The 26,062-nt window shown below is 39.5% G+C and overlaps 1 protein-coding gene across 1 annotated transcript in view; it reads left to right on the top strand.

The window, feature by feature from the left end:
• The window catches only part of DPP6 (dipeptidyl peptidase like 6), a 427,953-nt gene that overhangs the window by 275,874 nt on the left and 126,017 nt on the right, over positions 1–26,062 (top strand). Inside the window, exons 4-6 of the mRNA XM_072851537.1 lie at positions 1,036–1,130; positions 3,836–3,910; positions 23,765–23,817. Of these exons, the coding sequence (XP_072707638.1) occupies positions 1,036–1,130; positions 3,836–3,910; positions 23,765–23,817 (223 nt within the window). The remainder of the gene's footprint in view (positions 1–1,035; positions 1,131–3,835; positions 3,911–23,764; positions 23,818–26,062) is intronic.

Genomic DNA, 26,062 nt, shown 5'->3' with positions numbered 1-26,062 from the left:
GTGAAGGCAGGCAATGGGGAATTGCTTCCCTGGCTGAAACTGGGGGCAGAAGTTTGGTAGGATCCGTCAGTTCTCAATCTTAGTTTAGCCAGGTTGCAAAAAAACAGTAACCCTTCTCCTGTGTCAAGAAGAGCTCCTGAAGCTTTTAATGGCAATGTGCTTGGGACTGACGACTTTTGTGTTTTATCTGTGGGGCAGTGTGTTTAAGCACTGATCAGACTTGAACTTCAGTTTATGACCTCTGACAAGATCACAACCCTTTATTATTGTAATGTTTTTTCATACTGAACCTTTGACCTGCCACCCAAGCCTCATTTGCAGTCTCCCTCATATGTCTACCCCAGCCTTTCTGTCAAGTAGGTTTTGAGCTTTGAGCTGGAAACTATCTCCCACCTGTGCAGCAGCTACCACGGGGAATTCTTGTCCTTGTCCAGATGTCCTGAGTGCTGGGGTAATCCCAAAGTGCAACAGCAACAAGCTGATTTTTCTTGTTCCATGTGAAAATGGCAATTTCTTTGCGTGCATCTCCTTCTGGTATTAATTTGCAGGACAAATGGCAGAGCTGGAAGATCTGCACAATATTAGGTTCAAGAATCTGCTTTGTTAGAGGGTGATTGGCCTTTAACTTTCAGAGACTTTCTAGGCATCTGGCTTATTAAGCTCCTATGGAGACTGAGGATCTTGGAAACCTTTAAGCATAAAGAATGTTTTTTGACCTTGGTTTTTTCTACACTAACAATATAGCGAGCTGTGTATGTACATTCAAAACAGGTCGTCCTCTTGCATTCAGCTCTGGGAAAGTGTGGCAGAATAAACATGTGGCAGAATAAACATGTGACAAACACTAACCATGTTGTTTAATGACTGACCTGGAAGCCACTTTAACATCACAGCAATGACTGTGTTAAAAAAAAATAATCTGTGTTCTTTAGAGGCAAGTTCCCAGCAGTACTTTTGGTTCAAGCCCATAATTAGGTTCTACACAAACAGACAATTTCAGATTTCCTTAATATTTTTTTCTTTTCCTCCTTGCAGATAATGAATTCATTTATAGAAACCGGAATGGCACAGTGATTCTGAGGAATGTCGAAACTAACAATTCAACAATATTAATAGAAAACAAAAAAATTGTAAGTATTTTCTATAATGAGTAGCAGAAGTTCTCTTGCAGTTGGATCAGTAAAGCAGAAAATGACTTGGGTTTCAACTTCATGTATTGTCAGAGAAGCAATACACCAGTAATACTATGGGCTACACAATGACTGATAATGTGAAATTGAACTCCAGCTTTTGTTATTATTCTGCAAGCTCAGTTTCTTTCATACTACAGGAAAGTATCATATAGATATTTGAAGCTAGTCTTGCATATCATATATAATTGAAAGATGCATAATTCTCGTCTTCGCATGCTTAATAGAAAAGACAATTGATACAATTTACTCTCTGTTGGTAGCATTCTCCACCTTCCTCCATGCAAATACTTATTTTTTAATTTGTGGATTTGCTGATTTTTCTTGCCTAATGGTTGAAATGTAATTTCAGTGTTGTTAATGAATAGTGTTGATGAATGGAAGTGGAGTTGCATGTGAGAGAAACCCTAAGAAATGATTGGGAAAAGAAGTTAGTAGGTGGCTATTAAAATGAATGAAAAGAAAATAAATTCACAGCTGATACAGAGTATTATTTATAATGATGAAAGTGTTTTGTAGCATTGTTTTTTGTAGTAGAGGAAGATGTGGCAGAAGCTAGTACATTAAGTGTCAGAGTGTTTTCAATATTTCCTGTAAGTTAATTTCCGAAGTAAAATACACTTATGTTTGCTCCAACAATGAGATATGAATCACGTCATCCTGGTAAAATTGTCACTTATGCAGTACCTGCCTAAGGTTTTGATTAACTTGAGGTGGTTTTGTTGTACTGTATCATTGCAAGACTACAAAAGCAGAGGGTGGCTAACAGAGACTTATCTTAATGACCCAAGATCTGCAGAAAACAGCTGCAGAAACTCAAAAGCTAAAAGTAAATCCACAAGAAAACAATAAAACCACATCCCAGGTTGATTTTATTTTGCAGCATGAGTATACGACTCATAAAAAGCTCAAGTACAGTATTAATTCTTTTTTAATGAGACAAAGAATTTATCACTGAATTATTATTGCAGGACCCAACCTTAAACTTCATATGCTGCCATTCAACCTTCAACCTTTGCTACATCACATCAGCAATCCTCTTTTACCAGAGCGTAACCCCTTTCTTTACAATTCTGCTAAATGTAAAGGAATGAGCTGGCCTCCTTTAATGTCAAGGTCTGTTGAAGTCAAACTGCTTCCATTTGGCCTCTGTTTATTTCCCTGGTTTTTAATTTTTGCCATTTGTAAGAAAAGCACAGTGTTACAAGACAATCCTACTCTTTCAAGCCATGGCCTCCCTACTGCCTGTTCTACCCTTGCTCCTCTGCCCTCTCAGTAAATAAATTTGCAGAACATCACCTCCACATTAATCCAAAAAGTCTTGATACAAGAGACGCTGTTACACTTCATCCATGCATGTTGCCTATGTCCTCTTCTTTCCCAGCCCTGGGTCAGAAAAACTTTTGCTACCTTGGCATGTTTTCCTTTCTCCGTGTTATTAATATAACAGTAAATAAAATCTGTCTTCATGCTGACACTGCTGGCTGTCACGCTCCCCTGGCACCCCCCGTCCTGATCCACACTGGCCCATCAAGCCATTAAGGTTGCCCAGAGAGGTTGTAGATGCCCCATCTCTGGAAACATTCAAGGTCAGGATGGACAGGGCTGTGAGCAACCTGATCTAGTTGAAGATGTCCCTGCTCATTGCAGGGGGCTTGGACTAGATGACCTTTCAACTAGATGTCCCTTCCAACCCAAACCATTCTATGATTCTATGATCAGTCCCCTCTGCCTTTGGCTGTCCCCTGGGTTCCCCACGCACCGCCTCCAGCCTTGCTGGCCTTGGGGAGGACTCTCCCAATGGGATGCTGTGCATTTCCCTGCAGCCCAAATTCCCCCTTCCAGTTTGCTCCTTGGGAATCTCTCAAGGACTTGTATCTGTTAGGTGAGAGGGTGAGATTTAAAAGGCAGTGGATGAGCGGCATGTTAGGGGCACCTCTCTTTGACCTTAGTGCACCAGCAATGTATTATATTGAAACACACTGGAAAGGAGAAGGGGCATCTGCACTATATACATGATAGAGAGCAGGGAAAAGGTAATTTCTGACAAGTCTGAGATATTTTGGCATCTCTTCTTGTTAGTAAGACTTACAGCGCAGCTTTTTGCAGAACCCAGGTCAGGGTGCACCTAGAAAGCTCTATCACCACAGCATCCCAAAGACTGTTTTAACTGGGGAAAATGGGATGGTTTTCCTCAGTGTTGTCTTAATTGAGACAGGTAGTGCTGTCTCTTTACAATAATTTGCTCCAGCAGGTATTTACTGTTTGTTATCTCCAGCACTTTGGCCAGTGACTGCAGGGAATGAGAGGGAATTAATAAATTGACATTTATCAGGGTTTTCTACTACCTGCTGCCCACAGCTGCCCCACCAGCCACTGTGCAGTAGGTTTGTAAGGAAAAGTCTGATTTTTTGAGATAGCTGCCTGCTCTGAGTCACAATGCAGTTATGCTTTCTCTTATGGGAGCATATTTGTGCCCCCATAACATTTCTGGGTTTTGAAAAGAGATGTGATGTATTATTTTTCAAGACACTTAGTCTGGCAGTATTCTTCATAGTTAGAAACATGGTCATAACAATTAGTTCTAGATGTTATTGGCTTGAAAATTGAAAAAAATTTAATTCAATGTCTGATTTATTTTCTAGGTCTCCTTAAAGGCTATTCGATATGAAGTGTCACCTGACCGGGAATATGCACTTTTTGCTTTTAATGTTGAACCAGTAAGTAAATAGATTCGATTTCAAAATATACAGCCAGTGGTGGGCTTTTTTTTTTCCCCACTGCTATGCCAGTAAGGTGATATTTTAAATTAATTGCTTCCTATGAAACAAAGAAAGAAAACCCCTCACTTAGATGTTCTGAGACCATGTCATACTGCCATCTAGTAGAGGAGAAAGGTATAAATTACACCGTAGAGGAAACACTGACATTGCCAGGATTTTATAGTCTTTGGGAGCGGGATTGTAAGGACATGTCTTTGCTACAAGGATTTCTGTTCCTCTTCTGTGTAATTTTTTTTCCATGGTGCCTTTTTCAGTCACACTATAAATTTCTTCCCAAGAACAAAAAGCAACTGTCAGTGTCTCCCACAACTGAAATAATACATTAATTATGGTGTCACCATTCCCAGTGCTGCAGTTAGGGTTGAGCTATCACTTTCATTATAAATTCTTTTCTTCAGAGTGTTAGGTATAAATCATTCATAAGAAATCACCATTGGGTTACTACTAAGTTTTAGATTAGGGTGAATTTTCTACCAAAATTCAAAGAGAAAAGTGTAATGAGTCATTTTTAAATGAAGACTAAAGAATCAGACACATGGGAAGCAGTTCTTGGACATGAATAATATTTATTTTCTTTATAAATTCTGCTGGTGTAAGACCTGAAATGTTTGAATGATAACTATGCTGTACTACTTGGATAAACTATAAGCCCTATACATTTTGTTTCCATAATCTAGAATTGCACCAATCACTCAAAATGAAAATAATTCATTCACCAACAACTGTAATTCTTCTTCCATAAAATAAATCTGGTTTCTGCTGCTAAACAAAGGAAATTTTTTGTTGGTCCTTTAGGTAGTAGAGGTTGTGGCTCTGTTGCTCATCTGATTTCTCTGCTGTCATCTTTGGAGTTATTCCTGACTCACAGTGGTATAAAAGTCAGGAGAACCATGCCTGGTGTTAGAAAAAGTTGAAATAAAACCGTATCAGAAAATGTAGGGATAAGTCATAACGAGTTTTTGCTGGGAAATCATTGTGGGTGCAACTTCCCTTATCTGAAGCTTAGCAGAGTTCTAGACAGAGATGGATGTGGAAGTGTTAAGTTAAATCTAAATATGGGGAAGACAGCCTAGTGGCCACTGAGCAAGCAAAGCCTTTGCCTGAAAGCCCCCCTGCCTTGTGTACCAGAGGTGTTTTGTAAAATTCAGTTCTTTTAGTGGAGATTGGCCTTTGGCTGTGGAAACCCTGTGCTGACACTGCTCAGATGCATTGTGCAAGCTGGAAGAGCCCTGAGTAGAGAGGGCTTCCTCAGCTCCTCAGAATGAGAGAAGAATTCCTATAGCAAGAAAAATTATAATGAGAGAAAAAATGTCATTCCTAAAAAGTAATAGTAAGAAATTCCCTTTGTATTCTCAATCTTTACCCATCAAAAGGGCTGCACATTCCGAATATCTGCAAGAAGCACAGTTACAGAGACTTTTGCAGCCCAGACTTTGTGTTCCACCTGCAGAGGAATGCCTGATGCAAGCAATGGAGGAAGAGGAGGATGGGGATGGAAAGGGATGGACTGGACATGTTTCCTCCACATCCTCCTCTCTACATTTCAGTGCTTGCAGATCTGTGGGTTTGGGGTGCAGGAAAAACACTGGGGTTTTGGTGCTCTGGATGCCTGGCTGGAGGAGAGAGAGCAGCACATGGACGGGTGCTCCATTCCTCACACCATGTCTTCTTCCAGAAGGGAAAACCTGAGGTGGCAAACTGGAAACATGACCTTTGGGAATATTTCAGGATATGACTAGACATATATTTGGTGTAAGAGAGCATTGCAAATTGTCCAGTATTCATATAGGAGATTATGATAGCAAGAGTTCCTGAAATAGTCTTCTGAAACAAAACAAAACAAAACAACCCCCCCTCCTTTTTCCTTTAAGATCTGTGCTTATAAAGGATACAAAGATTTTTTTTGGAAGAAGCAGCATAGTAATGGAGGGGTAGTAAGATTCACTCCTGAATATTGCATCCTTAAGCCATGATGGGTGGCTGTTTGTTTATTAAAGTTGCAATAACTGTTAAATTACTTATTCAGCTTTCTTCACACTTGGTATGCAGACTGTAGCTACAAATAATTGCATGTTAGTTAGCTTTTCACATTTTCTGCATTTCAAACTGTATTCTTGGACAAAATTCAAATTACGCTGTTTTTTGCAACACAAAAAATTGATTAGCAAAGCCTTGGGCAGTTGTCCTTGTTGCAAAGTCAAAAGGAAATTTCAGGAAATGTATTGGCAAAGGACGTTTGTTTAAAGTTTAATTCTACAAATATTTTCAAAAAAGAAACTTCTTGAAACTATTGCTTCTTATTTTATAGGTGTCAGAAAGTGTTGCTTTATTTTTTGCCATTTAAAAGTGTGATGTGCTGCTTTTTAATTGCTTGTGAGTATAGGTGTTTTCATCATTTTTTTACACAATACGGTTGTGCTGCATTTACATATGTGTATAATATCTTAATATATATAATGTGAATTAATCATTTATCTGAATTCTAATATGAGTGGATTCAGCCTCTATTTTTAATAACGGCTAGGAATAAACATCAAAATAGAAAAGCATAGTATGTCACTCAAATGAACTGAAATATTTTTAAGAAAAATGCTACAAAGTCATCTCCTGCCAGTAATAGCTTCCTTCTAAAGTTTTTCTATTTATTTGCACAGAAGCATCTCTGCTCAGTGTTGGATCTGGGTAACGGCACTGACACCCACATTGGACTAACAGAGCCCTGAACTGCCAGACACCTATTTTGCAAAGATATTGAGGCAACTAATGTGTGTTTTCCTGTTGTATCACTTCATCATCTCAGAGGATGATGAATTAAAGAATGTTCCTTAAAATATATTTCTCCCAGGAAGCCTGGCAGGCAGTTGCGAGACTGGCGTGGGTACATTGTGGCTAGTCGGGCTGTCAGGTTTCATTCTAAATGCTTTTTCGCAGTGCTTATATTTACAGAAGTTTAATCTTTCAGGCAGCAATATTCTGGGTAAGCCTTGTGCTAATAGGGAGCTTTTCTAACCTTGAACACAGAAGATTTGTTCTTTTTCTGGAAAGGTCATAGGGAAGACGCCAGGCTTCTTTGTCTTTAAAATACTCTTGCAATTTTTCTGTTGTTTGTTTGGTTTTTGTTTCTTTACAGTAGAGCAAGGTCCAACTTGAGGCTGAAACCACAGGGTGAAGTTTTGGGAAAGCGCTGGGGAATAAATGCGCCCTTAGAGAAACTTTGATTTCAAATCATCCTTCCCCAAAACAAGTGTGTGGGGCTCTGGCTATAGAGTTCAGTAACCCCAAAACACATAGGCAAATTGGAGTTTAGCCACAGCATCTCAGCAGAGAGGGTGCAGAGGGTCAAGGCTGTCCCTGATGGTGTCGGGTCAAAGCCACTCTTGCCCAGCACGTGGCTCCACCAGCACTGCTGGATGAGCTCCATGCTCCCTGCACGCCTCCCGGGGAGACACAGAGTTCTCTGGCTTTTGGGCTGGAATCATGTTTGCGGGTCTCCGTGGTCTCCAAAAGGGATTTCCTAAATAGCCAAATGACAAACCGCCTCTTAAATTCCGTAGCGTTTCTGTGACTGGGAGAGTGATGGGGTAAGAATAATGACGAGTAACCAAACCCCATGGGTTTGTGTAGCTTACTGTGGTCGTTGGAGTTAACCAGTGCGGTTTGTGTAATGGTGATAAAAGAAATAGAGGAAAGTAAATGAGAAGAAAAGTGATTTTCTTGAGTGACATGGTGAGACATTAAATAGAGAATATTTAATTGCCTTGATTATTAATAGCTGTCGTAATGCAAGAGAGGAAATAAAGTGGCCGAGATTCTTCTTAAAGCTATTTGTTCTTCATTTCCAATTTACCAGTCCATTACTGTGTTTGAGCTAGTTAAGAGCAATTACACCCAGGAAATCCTGGCTGATTAATACAGACCAAACTGCTAAGTCTTCTGAACAACAATTAGGGCTTAGAGACTTTTATTGCTGATACAACAGACGCTATTACCTATTTTGCAGTTAAAGGAATGCATTTTTATAATGCTGAAAGCTGCAAAGAATTAATCATCGTTGTAATTAGAGCAGGCCCAACTATTTTTTTTTAGAGTAGTTTATGTGGTGAATTTGGTATTTCTTTTCTCCCTGCCCATTGCCGTAGATCTCACAGGAGTGGTGGGATCAAAGAGACCTCAGAAAGACCCAGTCCAAACCCTGGACTTTGTGTTTAGAGCATGAATGAAGTAAAAAAGTATTATTTATAGAAAGCAGCATATTATTATTGTTGGTGATACTATTTTTCACTGTTTGTCCAAGTCTGGTTATTATGTGGAATGAGCAGGTTTTGTGCTTATGGCTCCAATTACAACCTCATACTGCTTTAATTAGTTGTGTAAAAATTAAAATAATATAACGCTTGTTACTTCCAAAACACTAATGGGTATAAATATTAATGAATCCTCACAACATCCTTTTGAGTTAGGTGAGCACTATTATTATGATAAATATGCCTCTGAAAATTAGACACTGTCATAACTATCATCATTAATACAGCTAATATTGTAGCTATGATATTTATTACTTAATTGAAATGGATTTACCAGTGCTAGAAATAGGTTTGCATAAACCTGTTTTCTTTCTGTGTCAATAAATATATTTCAAATATACTTTTTTCATTCCCACCCAATGTTGTTTTCAGGAATAATGAAAATTTATAATGATTACACTATGTAAAGTGAGCACAGTTAGAACATTTGTACCATAAAATAATGCTACCTGGTTTAGTGATTTGTTTGATTTTTGGTGTTTGTTGTAAATCAGTAGAATTTTTGAGTGGGGCATTCTGAAGGGAAAAGCTTATGTTTATAGTTTTCATATCCTTTTTTTCATATGAATGCAGTTTTGAATCTTTGTTGCTCATAGACCAGAAGGAGTCCTTCTCTATTGTAAAGTTGCACAATATAAGGGCAGTGTTGACTTATCAAAGGCTAGTGGCTAAAACTATTTTCCCAACATTTTCAAACCTAAAGCACTTTAACTTTGTTTACTTATGAGAATTAGTTACCCATTATTGGGATAAATAACTGTAGTTTCACTTCCTACATAAAAAGAAGAAAAAAATCAGTCCTAATAATGTAAAGTTTATATTAGCTAAAATGTTTTTCTGTTATTACATCTGTGCGTGTGTGTATCTTCAAGGAAAATATCTTCTCTTTTCTTGATTCCCCAGAGGACTGTAGTCATTCAGTGCTTTTGTAATGATCAGAAGTCAAGCCATTAGTGAATTAGTGGAACCACATAGACCAGCCACTCATCAAATCCATTATGAATTGCTAAATCTTGGGTCTTTTTCATGCAAAAAACAACTTCAGTAGCTTCCCATAGAGTAAATAATACGAATACCATTCAGCTACTATTTAATATTTCAGTGAAATGCTCACAACTTCTGAAAGTTGCACCTTTTTATGAGCGTGCCTGTGTGGGGTTTTAGCTAGGTAATTCTGGCGCGCCAGGGCTGAAAGTGAGGGCTGCTTTTTTTCTCCTTTTTCTTACATATTCTTACGTCCTGTTTTCAGTCATATTATTTCAACAGCCAAGATCAATAAATATGGTCATTTAATAATGTGCTTTTTATCCTATTTGTAGTGATAAGGAGAACAGAAGTGCTCCAGCTACATTTACATAACAAAAGCTAAGGCTTGTGTGTCCAGAAGTATTGTATTAACAAGAAAGTACTGAGAACATAGAGGAGGTTAATTTTCTGGCTGATTGTTTACTTTGGATTTGAAACTGAAGCAGCAGCTATTATTTGACAAAATTTAGAGGCAACAATTTATTTTAAATTGAGAGTGTTGTGGGTTTTTTTTAATTATGAATCTGGTCGACTTAAAATACCCTTTGTGAAAGACTGCCTATCTTCTCTAATCTCAAAACCACCATGAATAAATTTCCTAATCCGCCGTTTTCCATGCAGACTGAACAGCAACAAGATAGACAAAAGAGGATTTTTCAAAGGCATCAGACAAGGTTGATTCAAAAACATTTCTACGCTTCCATTTGCTTTTCTGTCAGGCCTGGAGGTGTGCAGCTCACTCAGGACACCAGCACTTCACAGTCACCTTGCATTAAATACACCAAAGCTGCTAATAAAGAACGTCTGAGCAACTGGGAGATTTTCCTACCAATGAATCTCAGTTCAGGCAGAAGTAGCAATATCTCCGTCAGACATACCGATGTACCGAGTTTTTCTGTCGCATGTTGGTATCAGTAATTGGTTCAGCCTCATTAATATTTGATATCTGCAGTGGCACAGAGAGAGAGGGAAGTTTGCCACACAACTCTAGAGGGATTTATAGGTTTTCAAAACTCTATTACAGCGTTGTGCAAACATTGTCTTCTCAGGTGTCCTCAGTTGTGCCTTTGGCAGCAGAGCCCTTTCGATCACAGGTTTTTTTCTGCTGCACATGCTTACAAAATTAAAAATTCTTGCTATGGGAGGGTGGATACCCATTTTAATTGAGTAAACATGTTATCAGGTGGTGGGAATATTTGTTCTTACTGCTCAGCAGTCATCGCTCTGTCCAATTTCTGTCACATTGTGTGTTTAGAATAGAAATTTTTGGAGGCAGGCACAGGATGGTGAAGCAATAATTGGTGACAAGTTTAATCCTAGATTTCCCTTTTGAAGGAGAAACTACAGAAACTAATTTCATGTTGGTAACTTTTAGGACCAAATTTGGACTAACACAGAGGAAGAAAAGAGGTCAAATCTATTCTTTGTTTTATTTGTTTTGGAGAAGCCTCATGGTTCATTTCAAATCCCTACAAGCTCCAGCAGAAAATGTGTTCCTTTATGTAGCCTTATTCTTTGCTCTTAGCAGCAATCCTTCTGCTTTGGCACAGCCCAGTTTAATTACAGAAAAATTTCCAGCTTAAACAAGAAGATAGAGTGGGGTTAGGCACTCAAATACATGAACTGCAAGGATGTTTTGGTAGTTAAATTCCTTGGGCCATGGGGCAAGGGGTTCCTAGTTAAAATTAAGGGCCTGTCATTGTAACTCTGGGTAGAAGCAGCAACAAAAAATGTGGAGTGAAATGACGTATCCCAAATCTGCATACTTTTTCTTTATCTTCCATTCTTAATAAAGGGGAAATTATAGGCGCTGAATCTCAGCAAAGAGGAATGGGTGGGTGGAGCCCTCCTGTCTTTATTGTCCATGGAAAAAGGTGTTTGCACCCCTTAAATGCAGGGAATGGGTACTCACCCCAGCAGCACATCCTCAGCAGGTACTCTAGGAGTGGGATCATCTCAATGTTGAAGGAACTGGTGGGGACCCTGTGTTTATTGTGGGTAGCCACCATGGTTATTTGTGGCCTGCAGCTCTTTCCTGGAGCAAAAAATAAAATCAAATTGGGATCCCAGTTTTTTATCTCTGTTGCTCCCCATTATTGGGGGATGCTTTCAGGAGGAAGCTGGTGCTTATGAAATGATGATCTAGATACATTCTTAAAACACGTATGATGTGTTTGCCCGACGTGAGAGGCAAAGCTCTGCCCAGCAGGTCTTCCTGCAGTCCTCAGTCCCCACATTCCAGTTTTGCTAATGCATGCTCCCTCAATAGCAATGGTTTCAGTAAAACTGCACCAAATCTCAATTTCTTACTGCGTCTGCATTCCAGGGAGTGTTGTTTAGTGTGAGTTTTGCAACAAAATACTAACTGCATGAAATGGAGCGCATTAAAAACGGAGTATGCTGACTTCAGCTGCTGTGCCACCTCTGAGCTTTAACTATTTTCTATTAAAAGTGAAGGATTAAACTCTTGCTGTTCTTCTAATAATGTAGATAAATGGAGTTAGGACTAAATTTTAAGCCTCCTGATTTGACCTGGGAGACTTTAACACAAATTGCACAAACATGACTGAGTGCAAAATAGTATTTCAGACTAAGTTGGACAGCCTTGCTCAGGTAGCAGAGGCCAACAAACTGTATCCTACATTTATCCGCAGATACAGATATACATCAGTAAACTGAAAAGCAAATCCACAGTTCCAGGGAAGACTAGCGTAATATCAAAAGTCAGAAATAATTAGCCTGTCATGCAAGAGTACATAGCTATATTATGTATCGGTATCAGCTATCAGCAGTCTTCCTCTGTAAATATTTTCTTTAGCAAATGAGGTTTTCATCAAACAGAGAAGGGAAAATAAAAAGTCTCAAGGCAAACACTATGATACAAAAATAACCAATTTTTCTTTGCTTGGATAATATTACATTTTTCATTCTGCTTCCTTTTCTGAGTATATAGATGATCTAACTTGAACAGACAGACTGGTAGAGATTAATTTTCTAACAAAATTCACAAAACATCTTAAAAATAACCTGCAATTTATTTTTGAATAAAACATAGCTAAGGTAATTGTACAAGGTCTCCTAGCTAGTCAAAATCAGATAGACAGTCAGCAGTAAAATCATTGCAGTTTTCTTTCTTGCAGTCCCATGGGAATTCATCTTAGTGAAGCACAGGGGAACCTTCTGTGCTTTAAGAGGAATGAAATAAATGCAGCTATATAAAAACTATTGAAAAAAACCTAGAACTTAATAAAGAACTAGGTTCCTTGCAACATACAGAAGCTTCAAAATTACATTAGAGGTGAGTTCCTGGTGTTAGTGTAATTTTGCTTCCTAAATTTTTAGGGACAATAAAAATCCCATTTTGTGCTGGATTGTGATAAGTATAGATAGGTGTTTTAAAATGTTAAGGAAAGAAATATATTATGAATAAGACACAAAATGGGAAAACAACAGTGATTTAAAAGGCATTAGAAACCAAAATCAGAAAGAATTTAATCCTGGTGTCTATGCAGAAACATAGGAAGCAATCCCAGCCTGCAGGAGTTTTTAATCTAATTGTTCTGATTTCCAGTGTCATTTATTTATTTATTTATTTTTAATCTCTGAAATAGGAAAAAAAATATATTTAGTGCCCTCTTCTGGAAAACCAGATCTTTCTATGCAGAGCACCCCAAAGAAATTCCTGTACTCAGAAATGCAAATCTTCTGATGCAAGTGTTCTCCTCTTTAGCTGAGTTACATGCCTAAATCCAAGGAGTGTGCAGCTCTGTTTTAGCCTGAACAAGTGCCTTTTATCTCTTTAACTGCCTGCAGAACTCTCTTTTTATCAGGGCTATGTTAAAACCAGTAGTTTACATTCCTCCTTGGGCAGCTAATGACCCAGATTTGAAAATGGAATCTTCTATTCTCTTTTCTTTTATTCTCTGCTCAAAAAACCCTCTTTCTTGAAAAGGGAAATGAATCATAGGGCTTTAGACAGGTCTTTAAAAGCATGAGTCCTCAGATTTTTATGTGCAAGAGTGGAAGAGTACCTGTACAGTGATGCTGTTGATGGTGGTGCTGTGAAGGCTTGTGCAGCCGGCAAGGAACAGGGGATGCTCTGTGCTTCCTCCTGTCCTGTTTGCTCTGCCCCCACTTTTTGAAGAGATGCCCATCATCACCACAGTCCGTTTACCCTTGGAAGATGTCCACAGCATCATAAGGATCACAGACAAAAAGCCCCACTGTCTCGTATGTGATTTCAGTTTATTTTTCCTTATGTCAGAAAATAGAAATGTCACCTCCAGTGAATTAGATCCACGTGTACATCGAGATACAGCTCAGAGTCTTCTGATCTCATATGGAACTAGAAAATGAATCTTTCACTGAGCAGAGAGAGCATTTTTTGACCAAGGTCTCTGGCATATATCTGAATACTTTTATTCTCCTTTCACATCCACTTCGGTGCTCTTAAACTTCTGCTCTCTAATGCTTTTTGAAGGTCTCCTCTCTCTTGTCTTGGATTCTTTTCTAAGTCTTCTAATAGTCTTCTAAGAATGCCCTGAGCCTATGACCATCATTTCAATGACAGTACTAACTTCTTTGTATTATTTACCCTCTCAACTGCAATAGTAGAAAAAGCAATTTTGATACGCTAAGAGTAAATTTTAATAGAAAGAACATATGCTGTGGTTCTGTAGCTGCTAATTTCTGCTGCTAAAGTGAATTATTTAAAAATGAATAAGTTAATTAGATATACTAAGCATTCAGCCCATTTTCATGGCCTGGTTCTCACGTAATTGCTACAAAGCTGTGCCATTTGGATTGTAAACTTCACAAAAAAGAGGTTTTTAGAATCTTTCCACATCCAGTCTGCACAGCTCAAGAAATGTTTCATTGAAAGAAGGCATTATCTAATGTTTCATTAAAAGCATTGATTATTAAGCATTGATTTCTCATGCTATCCTTCAGCCCTCAAACTTGTAACTCCAAAGTCAACGAAGGTGACCATCAGTCAAGTGAATGTAGATGTGAACAATGTAAACTCCCCATCTGCGTCAGCTACCCCGGGCTACCTTTATAGTCAGTGTACTCCAGGGTGTAAATCTGAGGCTAAAATAGACACCAAAGACTGGTCAGAGGAATCATACCCCAAACAGGCTTTTGGCACCGTTGTCTGGGAAGGAGGTGTTGCTACGTGAGGTCGTAGGTGCAAAAAGGGTAAATGCTTGTAAAGAATGACTGGAGAGGTCAATGGCAGGGACATCCCTCAAGGTAGACAGCTGCAAAGAGGGTGCCTCCAAGCTGCAAACTGTGAGAGCCTGGGAAAGTATTTTGGGGAAGGATGACTATAAATAAGCTAACTGTAGTTTTCTTTCTGAATCAGCTTTGCACTACTGTCCGAGCCAGGATAGTGAACTGGATGGACTTTGGGTCTGACCCAATACAGATATTATTATGACCGTAGATATTACAAGAGAATCACAGTTGTATGTTTTGTGTGTGTTTGTATGGATTTGAAGGTTTTCTATGTTTCCTAGGTTTGGGATAATTCTTGTCTCCTTCTAAAACTCGTATTTGACCCTAGGCTACTTTTGTACTCTTATCCTTGTTACAAAATAACGCAAAGTTTTTTGTTTATCTTTTACTTCTTTTCCTTAGATATATTGTATGGTATGTTAGAATCGCAACATTAACTTTGTACTAGATAATTTAATTCTCATTTCCAAGTTTCTGAACAGGACTATAAAACAGGCAAGTGCAGTGCTTGGAGAATTTCCATCCAGTCTTGCGCTATGCCTGCTGCAGAGTGGGAGGGAAACCTGGGAGTGTATACCATGTGATGTGAATACCAATAAAAGTTTAAAAAGATCAACAACAAAATGAGCTCATTATTCACCACCCTCACTCGTCATTCTTAATAACTTGATTGCAGATGCTTCCCAATAACCTGAGCAACAAGTGCACAAAGGCTCGTGCGAAAATCCTACTGAGTGTTTTGTAGCTGCCATTTTATTTACTAGTTAAAAATGGAGCAGTCGTCCTTTAAGCCAGTGCTTGCTGGTGCTGCTGGTGCCAGTGCAGCGCTGTGAGGGACAGGTGGCTCGGGAGCAAAAGGAGGCTTTTGTAATTGCTTGGCAGGGCAGAGCTGTATTAGAGTGCAGCAGCAGTTGGCAGATTGGATTAACGCTCTCCTAGGGGTGAGATCTGGCACACGAGCTGTATGTTAATACCTGTAGCCTAACTTGGTTCTGGAGCTGCATTTGTAACAAAAAGAGCATCCACTTTACCTCCACCACGTCACAAAGTCATAAATTCTAAAGCTGGCCTTGAAATTAGCTTTCGGCATCGTCAGTGGTATAAGGCTCTCGAAGTGTAATTTGGAAACAAATCTTTTAATAAAGAATTATTATCATGAAACAACTGAGATAGGTAATCAGTTTGTGGAGCATGAAGTAACAGCATTATCTTACAACACTGCAGTCCGTCTATCATCGTAGTGGATGTTGCCATCACACTTTATTTATGGATATTTTGCAAACTAGAGACGACACTATTTGCAAAGGAGTAACTCCTTGGCTTTGCTGGTTCAGAGACCTTTGGTTTGCTGGATGGAAAATCAGCTTCTAATCCCAGCACTCCCCCGGTATGTTTGTGGGAGAGATTTGCATATTAACCGTGCGTGTTGCCTGCAGCACACGACCCTATTACAATCAGCTTGAGCTTGAGTTACAAACACTTCTAAAATGTAAGTCCCTGTGGCACGAATGTGCCGTCCCTTCCTGATGTCACCTTGATGTGAGATTGTTGCTGCTCTGAGGAAGCCTCTCCAGTGTGGGTGGCAGGGCGTTCACAGCACTGCATGAGTGGAGTGCTGTTCTGGTTGTTCGCTACACACCAAGGTCAAACTTGTAGAGAAAGGCTCCTCCAGGCTTGTATTGCAATGATTTAATTTTCAAGCTTAGAGATTAAATTGTTAAAAGATTTGAAGAACAGAGCCATGCAAAGACTCTACCTGATGATCCACTGCCTTTTGTGTTCTTCCACTCTCTATCCCTTGTACATAGCATTTTATTCACTTCTTCCAAATCAATTGCTAAAATGTCTTCCTGGTTCTGGAGATACCCAGTTGCTGATTCTTGATTTCCTATGACATCAGGTAGCAGTGGAGCAGCTCCTTGTTCACACTGGTGTGGCTGAGATGAGGCGCTGACCCATTGGGTCTCTCTGAGACATTGACTGCTTCGTGTTGGCTGTGTCATTTCGCCCAGGCACAGTTACGCTGCTGGGTTGGGATCCTCCCTCCTCCCCTCCTCTTTCCAAGAAAAATGGTTTCCTCCCATAACTCAACTGTAATACATGCATTCCCCAGGTATATGTCTTGCTCCTTTTGCCCAAACGTTCAGTTAGCTCCTCTGGAATACAGACAATTATAGCAAAGACAACCAGTTGCCAAATGCTCTGTATATTGATTGATCCAGAGAACCCTTCTTCTTATCACCTTTCCTGCTCAAACCTATTTCCCCCATCTCTGCCCTTTCCTGAGCTCCCCAGACCATCCCAGAGTGGCACAGCACTCTCAGTGTGCACCTTCTGTGGCTGTGACTGTATTACACCTGTGGCTGATCAGCTGAACATGGTGCAGTGGGTAAGAGCATCCCAAATCATATGTTTGATAACAGCTGTGGGTTATTTGCCTGCCAGCTGAACCAATGCACAGGAAATGCTTGTTGATAGCATTTCATTATGGTTTTCCTAAGTTATTAGAGGCACAAAGAGAAATGGGCAGTGTTCCTTGGAGGGCTGTAGAAACAGGTTGGCACATGGCATAAGACTGTATTAGAGGTACATTACTTGGGAAGTGATAAAGTATAAAGGGATAATTCAAGGTGGAGACAAAAGAGAATTTGCTGTCTCAGAAGAAAACAAAATAGGTCAGTATCACAACAAATTTGAAAGGTGAGAATGTTGAAGAGACCTCAAATTATATGGCTTTATTGATCTGTTTGGTTCTTGCAAGCAATTGAGCTTCACTGAGTGTGGGGTACAAAATACCAGTATGGATTTTGGTGTGTTTTTTTTTTTATTACAGTGACACAAAAGTAATAGATAGCATGTGGTTTTTCAGAGAATCTAATTCCAGGCTGGTTACTAGGGAGTGCCTATTAGCAATAAAATGGTGGTAATACTTTGCTAAAATAGTTGGGCTGGGGAGAATACTGCTGACCAGTCTCTCCACTGATAGAAAAAAATGAAAAGACTGTTACCTAACTGCCCACAAACCATGTCTCAGCCAGAGGTAACCCCTTGTACTCTAAATCACAAATACATGGGAGAATGAAAGATCAGAAATTGAACAAAACATTACCAAGAAGTTGCTGGTCAGTTACAGGAATGGATTTTTCATCCGTTTGGAGGGCCAGTTCAACATGTAATGGGAAAAGAAGGATTTCCTCTCAACAGAACGGAAGGGTTCAAGTTATTCATCAGTTTTCAGGTTGTACAGTCCCAACAAAACCAATAGTATCATAAAGAATTTTGATCAAGGCAAAAGATGTTGACTCATTAAGTGAAAATTTAGTCTTTGATGTTGACTTTCATTAAAAATACAGAAAATTCTCCAAACAGGTACAGTGACCTGCTTTAATTCTCCACAGAATACCATAAAGTATGGAAGTGAGGTATTTTTAATCAGACAATTATCCTTTTCTCTACTGGAAGATTTGTATGAATGACATAGTTACCCTGTAAAGATAACACAATATTTGTTTGTTGGTGACTGACAAGTAGAAGAATCAATGTGACAGTGTGGTAGTGACTTGGGTCATCCTTTACTGTGCGTGGTATGTGCATGTAATAGAAGGAAACACAACCTCTGCCTAACATTGGCTTGTGATTTTCCTTCTGAACTTGTTTTTCCCTCCCTTTCGTGCCATCGTTAGATAACAGGGTACCAAATATGTGAGCTGTTTGCCAATGCAGAGCAGCAGCCTTCCTGCATTCTACTTTATTCTCTTTTCTCTCTTAATTTGTCAACTTCAGAGCCTGGTTAAATATCACAGATATTAAAGGCCAAATGGCAAATCATCTTTTACCTGCATATTTTGCATCACAGCATGAATTACCGTTTAAGGGTGCCAGGACCATTTTGAAAGGTGGAGTATGTAATTATGTCAAATGTTTGGGATTATTCAATTGGTTTGACATTCATATGTGCATTTGGGGATTTGTCTGCTCATAGCACAGGTAGGAAAATGGGCTATATAATCTACTTCCAGCAAATGTCTTTTTAGAGACTCTTCATGGGAAAACCTTTTTATGGATCTGGCAGTTCCTGTTCCACTGGCTACTTGCGCTGTATTTTTACTGTCTTACTATAGAGTACAAAAGAGAATAGATTATAAAGACAATTTAGGTCTGTTAAGAATCCTGAGGGGATCTATTATTTGGAGATATACTTTATTGTTTCAGAATAAAAAGTGATTCCTTTTACCCAGATAACTACTGAGTGCTTTATGATTAATTACATTAAAATATATTTTTGCTATTTTAAGACTTTAGCCAACTGTTGTACAGTTTTATTTCCAATGACTAGTTAGAGTGTTCATTTTTATTTGGGGGTACTGAGATGACTTTTTGGATTAAATGTGTGATTCCTGAAAAAGAAGACACTAAATAGTAGAAATTTTGTATTAAGCCTTGTAAACTGCTTTATAATACAGCTTGCACTTCTGCTCTGCCCTGTAGCTGTTCCCTTTCAAACTCTAAGTTTTATGGGGTTTTTTGTGAGTTTTCTAGGTAATTCTGTAATGTAAATAACACTACTGCATGAAGGACCAGGTGGCTCTATGGAGTCATTTAGGAAATGGATGCAAAGGATGTTTTATTCCTATACTTATCAAGTAAGTAATAATCATGAGCTCATGGCAGCCAGTCCACCTGGGTTTAATCTCAGATCCACAAACTGTTTAATAGGCTGAATGGTAAGACCCTAAATTAGCTGTTTTGATAGAACAGCCTGTTGGAAGATGAGAGGATTGGGCTGATTTGGGGAGCCTTCTTCTAAGGGCTTTTTCGCCCCTTTTTTGCTTGTAAACCTCCTTGAAAGAAAGTCTGCATGTGCCTATTGTTTGTATTGATTCAGCACCTTCTCATACAAACATAAAAGAAAGCCTTTCGATAAATGCTGATTACTGCTGGTGCTAGCATGGTATCAGCCCACAAAGCGTGACAGAAACCAGCACAGAAGATGGAAGTGTAAACTAAACGCTTCCTTTCTTTCTGATGCTAGTGGTAAATCCTCAGCAGGTAGTGTAATCTCTCATACCAGCCCAAATATGCTGAGAACACATTTCACAATCTCCTTCTAAAAATTCTCTAATTTCCATCTAAAACCTAATCCCTTGTGAGTTTCACAGGCAGTGCCAAACTGAAAATAATGGTGAAAATTTCAAGCTTTTAACAAGAAGTTAATGCAGGCGCAGGCTCTGTGTGTCCAGCTTGTGACAAACCAGGTGAGATATAGGGAGGTAACCAGGATCCTGCCTGTCTTTTTGGACCTATGTCAAGCATTTGTGCAGTTGCTTTCAGGCAAGAACAAGAGCTATGGATTCTAATTTAAAGTATATGAATAGTCACAATGAATAAATAAGTCCAAACCCATTCTATTCTTAAATAACATATATTTTCTATTTAAGTAAGCCCTGCTGGACTACAACGTATATTCTTGGAGATGAAGCAAGTGCTTTGAAGGAGATGTTACTCTACCATTCACACAATACTTTGTTCTGCAGTGATGTGGCACAAAAATTGCTTCTTCCTTTTTATTTCTGTAGCTTGTAGGAACCACAATTTACTTGTTATTTTGCAATTTGGTGGTGGGAGAGAGGCGGATGGTCTTCTCTGCTGCAATATGTGCTGCAGTGTTTGCATTTCCACTGTCATCTGGTCAGGTTTAGGTTTCTTTTGTTGATGACACAAAATGAGGTCAGTGGCTTCACAACAAAGAGTTGTCATATATAATTAGTCCTGTATTTTTCTGAATTTTAGAGAGATATTTGCTTTTCCAAGACTTAAATGGAAACAGATAGATCCATCTCTTAGACCCTTTATGATTTCAGTGTAAACATGCACATGTTGCAGAGCATAATGTAGATTGAAAGTAAGCAAGATCTGTGCTGTGACCTGGGATGAGAAGCCCAGTGGGAGAGTGTGGCTGGCACAGTGGTTTTAGTATAATGACTTTTACAGCACTCATTGGTCACAGCTGGCATGGGAGCTTTTGTGACCTGATTTTGGTAATACCTAGAACCCTTCAGAGCAGTCTCAAACCTGTTCTAACTTATGTTGGCGGGATGACTTGGCACACAGGGTCTACCGAGCAAAACTGTTGCCAAAAACTCTTCTACCTTCAAATATGCCTCTCTACTGAGAGGAGCTGTGTGCTTCTGGGATCCAGCCAAAAATCAGGGCTAAGAGCATCAAATCAATGCAATGGCTTTTACCACACCCCTTGGATAGAGAAGGGGAACACAGAGAGTTAATACAGTTATTTTTGTTGGCTAAGCCTCCGAAACAGAGAGTTTAAATGAAATGAATACTAACTTTCAAGCACTGTCTAGTCTCTCAGTCTTAGCTTTGGATTTCAGAAGAATGCACATCCCTTTCCTGCACTTTTCCCTGGTGTGCGGTTTTCCTACTGGTAAGTGAATAGCCTAATTCAGCTTGACCCCAGCAGAAATTTTAGTTGAGATATTAAGCAGACATAGTCATCTTCTCAAAAAGTTAAAATAACTTCATTTGGTTTGCATATCTAAGAGGAAAGCAGCCATTTCATTTCTCAGAAAGACATTAAGTGATGTTTCTCTTGAATTCCTCTCTGCTTAGGAGGGTTGCTCGCAGTGTTTTCCAAACAGGTTTGAAATAGTAGGGATGAGAAGGACTTTTGAGCTGCATGCACTCTTGTCCTTAAGAACTATAATAATAATAAATGTCTGATCCTGAAATCTTTGCTCATACAAGTAGTTGTTGTTTACATGAGCAAACCTACTGATTTTAAGAATTTATTTGAGAAAGGATTGCTCCTGTGAATGAACTCTGCTAGCTGCAAGCCTTTGAAGACTACATGCTACAGGCACAGCTCATGTGAGATATTTTAGAGTCTGGCCAAAGACCAAGAGGATGACAATGATGTTCAGAAAATAAAGGAGTTCTTTGAGAGTCCCGCAGCTTTTGTTTTCCCCACTGCTAAACTCTCTCAGCAAAGAAAATGTTTTACCTAGGTCTCCATTAATGGCTCTAAGACAGCTCTAAACTCTCTAGCATGGGTGTGGGGACTCTGTACCACAAGCAGGGACATCAGCAGATGTCCTGCTCAAAACTTCCCTGGCGGTTTCTTTTCCCTCCAGCCTGCCACATTTCTCTATTTTCCCCTTAAGGCTTCTGTTCATAATCGTTTTGGGGGCTGACTTCTGCCTCTGATAGCTGACAACACCTTGAACACCAGTCCTTGCCTCAGATCACAACTTATATATCTACATCATTTTCTACATCCTACTGAGAGGATATTTGAAGACAAAAGTTGCTCAGTATTTAATAGCAGCGTATTATTAGGTTTTTCAGCTCTGTAGACTAATTTAGTCTTCCAGTGCATTTTCTTTAAGGAATTTTAGCAGTTTTAGAACTTCACAAAGGCTGGAATAAAATCTAAGGCCGCATGCATCAGCCAGGTCTCCAATATCAGCATTATAAGATTCAAGAGCTCTTTGATGTGACTGCATGTGGATGAGATAACGGTAATTTATTTGACATCATCTGAAACAGGTGGATCTAAAAAGGACACCTGTACTAAAATAAATGCTAGCTTGCAGTGAATTCACTTGTGTTCCTAGACCTTCCCTGATATCAATACACCAGAGACTCACCTTGCTGGAGTAGTCTTTATGTATCTGAATGCCTAAAAGGAGATATGATTTTGGGATGTAACCTGATGATGTCCTTGTAATGAAGGGAGTGAATTGCACAGGGGAAGAAGGGAATCACATCAATCTGGCATCAGTCTCTGCATTTCGTAGGTAGAAATCCAGTGCTTTCACCTCTATACTCTGGTGGTAGCTTTTTTTCAGGGGGTTCATGCAGTAGTGTAAGGATTTAGTGTTTGAATTCAAATTGTAACAAAGAAATTTGTTTTAATATCTACAGGATGATGTGCCTTGTGTTTATCTGCCTCTCTACTGAGCCCCCAAAAGATGTAAGCCTGCTATAGACGCCACTATGCAGGCTTGCCCTCAAGAGTGATGGGTAGTAAATCATGCTTACTTGTCTGTGATGCTAGCGATGTGCTTGGGATGGCCACCGCTGAGGCTGGCACCACCATCCAGGACATCTCATGGCTTCTTGGCATAAGTAAAAAAAGAAAATTGTTTAAAACCAGAGGTACCTAGGAAAAGTAATTTTGATCAGACAAACTTGGTTGGTGAAGCAAGTATTCAAGAAGTTCCTCCTTTGTCCGCTGGGACAGGATGCTTTATGAGAGCTACTGGAGAGCAAGTGGCTTAAAGATTTAAGTAGAAGTCAAATGAAATGATTGTTGGGAGACTTATTTATTTATCTATTTAATAGCATACAGTAACAGGACAGAATAGCAAAAGCGAGTGCCTGTATAAATGTATATAAAGTGTGAAAGGTCTAAATATGAGTGACTAGTGCCCTGACTCTTGTGTTGCTCAGCACTGCTGACCTCGGGCAACCACAGATCACTGTTAGGGATAACGTTGTCACTAGCGGAAAATCACCAACTCTTAAATTGCCAACCTTGGCTCTGATATTGTTACTTACTACTGAGAAAATAAGTAATAAACTCTCCCTTCTGAGATGACCTGCATGCAAGCTGACAAGCTCCTCCCCAAGCCCCAAAGAGTGCAAATTAATATGAAGATGCAACTTAGCAGGTCAAACAAATGTGAGGTCAGCTTTACGCCCTAAGTCAATAAGGTTTTATTTGCTGACTGACAGGGGTCTTACAACCAGCTCTGAGATCACCCGGTGTCACTCCCTGTTTTATTTATGTGGGAATAAAGCAAAAAAAAAAAAGCATTATATCCCTGTTGTGTCTAGTTATAATGATGGAGAATATCTCCAGCTGACCAAGGTATCCTCATTAATGATTGTTCTATATTTAGCCCTTGCAGAGACCATGTGCCCCCAGTTTAATCAAAGACCTCGTAGTCATGGTAACGACACAGAGCATCTGGATGTATACGATTTGCCAAACACTGTAATAAAGTGCAAGATGAAAAGAACACACAACAGCGTTAGGTGAATTAATGTATTGTTCTTTTCCACTACAGATTTTGAAGTGTTTATAAGAGCTCTCTAGCCATAAATGCTAGATCGTTTTTGTAGAAAAAGAGCCCTATTAATACACGTGACAATTACTAATCTGGGTTTTTTTAATGTTTTGTTTCTTAATTTTGTTTTGCAGGTGTATCAGCATTCATATACGGCATATTATGTCCTCAGCAAAATACCTCATGGGTAAGCAATTTTTCAATGTCTTCATTTTAAAACTCAGCCATTAAGAATTCTGCAAAATAATGTGTATCATGACAAACAGTTTCCTGTGACAGCCCTTTACAATGGTCTGGCATTCAGCTGCAGCATCCACTGAGCTGTGTGTTGTACAAAAGATGACATAGTCTGGAAACAGAAGTACTCAGCTTCCCCGGAGAGTCAGACTACATGAATTTAATATTCCAGTGTTGGTGTCTGGCTGAGAGCCACGTTTGGCCACTCACCAGAGCACTGTCAGAGGATCTATCCAGGGGTGTTTAGTCCCTTAAATTTGGTCAGAATTGAGGCATTGCCCTTCAGTTTTGGTTCTCTTGGCAGATTGCCTTGGTACAAATGCTCTCTCTAGCATCCCATCTGAAGGTAGACCAGTAGTCTGTTCCCAGTAGTCTGTTCCCGATGCTGCTTAGATACATGCACTCACAGTTATACTGAAGCTATGAGCCTTTGGGTTTATAGTTTATCTTTTCAGAGAGTGTAAGGTAAGTGCAGAGAAACAAGAATGCCACATAGGCTTTACATAGCATTTCTAAACATAATGAAAGCATATTGCTTTACCTAAAGCATGTAGCATGAAAGGTTATGTATCATCACAAGTAATAAACTTCCATCACACAATGCGTCTTCATTTAGGTCCCCCTATCCACTGGAGGTCCTGAGGTAGGCTCAGTATTTAACACAGGCATCAGTTAGCTTGAGGGGATCCTTCTTTAGCTTTGGTTAGTTGCAGTTTTTTAAATCCCCCTTTCTCAGCTTTGTCTTTGTGGAGCCGCAGGTAACTCCATCATCCTGCAGCTCATCTCACCTGTTGTCCTGGTTTTAGCTGGGATAGAGTTAATTTTCTTCAGTAACTGGTATAGTGCTGTGTTTTGGATTTAGCATGAGAATAATGTGATAACACACTGCTTTAGTTGTTGCTAAGCAGTGCTTATACTAAGTCAAGGACTTTTCAACTTCCCATGCTCTGCCAGTGAGGAGGTGCATAAGAAGCTGGGAAGGACCATAGCCAGGACAGCTGACCCCAGCTGGCCAAAGGGCTATTCCATACCATATGATGTCATGCTCAGTATATAAACTGAGGGGAGTTGGCCAAGGAGCAGGGATCGCTGCTCGGGGACTGGCTGGGCATCGGTCAGTGGGTGGTGAGCAGTTGCATCACTTGTTTTTCCTGTTTTTTTCTCTCTCTCTTTTTGTTGTTTTCATTACAATTCGTTGTTGTTGTTATTATTTTTATTTTATTTTATTTCAATCATTAAACTGTTGTTATCTCAACCCATGAGTTTTCTTACTTTTGTCCTTCCGATTCTCTCCCCCATCCCACCAGGGGGGAGGGTGAGCGAGCGGCTGTGTGGTGCTTGGTTGCCAACTGGGGTTAAACCACAACACCTATCTTGTTTCTCTAGAGTTTAGCCCATAGTTTCTACCTGCTTTTTCCTTAAAAGATACCTTTTCTTAATATACTTTAAGGACTGGCCCAACTGGTCAGGAATGGGATGACACCATACCAATAAGATATATGTAGGCATATGATGATACATGGTGTTTCAGAATTACATTTCCACAGCACCAATAGAAATGTATAAGTTGCACAGCAAAATTCCTCAAATCATTTTCAGTAAATACAAAGCTAAAAGCCAGGAAGCTGATTCCAGGTTGTGTGTTTTAAGTATCATATTGGCGATAACTGCGGGAATGGTAAAAAGGAACCATATAGTTGGGCTCTGCCATTTCTGTAGAACATTGCACATGACTGGTTATAAAACATATAATTTCGGTATCTGCTGTGTTTCTTCACTAAGTTGTCATTTCTATACATTATGGCTAAACAGGTAGTAGATGTTTTGGATCCTTGCAATAGCTGGCAAAATCTGCAAAGTTTAAAAAAATCCACCTGGTTTATACACAGGGTGATCATAGGATCACCAGATAACTCAGGCTGGAAAGGCTCTTCCAAGGTCCAACCTCCTGCTCAAAGCAGGTTACTCAGACCATTATCCAGTTGGGTTTGGAAAACCTGCAGGGATGGGGACTGCACAGCCTCGCTGGGCAACCTGTCCCACTGCCTGACTGTCCTCACGGGCAGAAAGTTTCTCTTTATATCCAGTCTGAACCTCCCCTTTCAGCTTATATCCACTCTCTCTCACCCATACCACCGTATTAAATGGATTACTGTGTCTCTGACTTAGGAAAACACTGGGGCAAGTCCTGTTGA

Source organism: Ciconia boyciana, chromosome 2, assembly GCF_034638445.1.
Source record: "Ciconia boyciana chromosome 2, ASM3463844v1, whole genome shotgun sequence".
NCBI lineage: Eukaryota > Metazoa > Chordata > Aves > Ciconiiformes > Ciconiidae > Ciconia > Ciconia boyciana.
The sequence above is the reverse complement of the archived record's forward strand: the minus strand, read 5'-3'. Positions and strand labels throughout refer to the sequence as shown.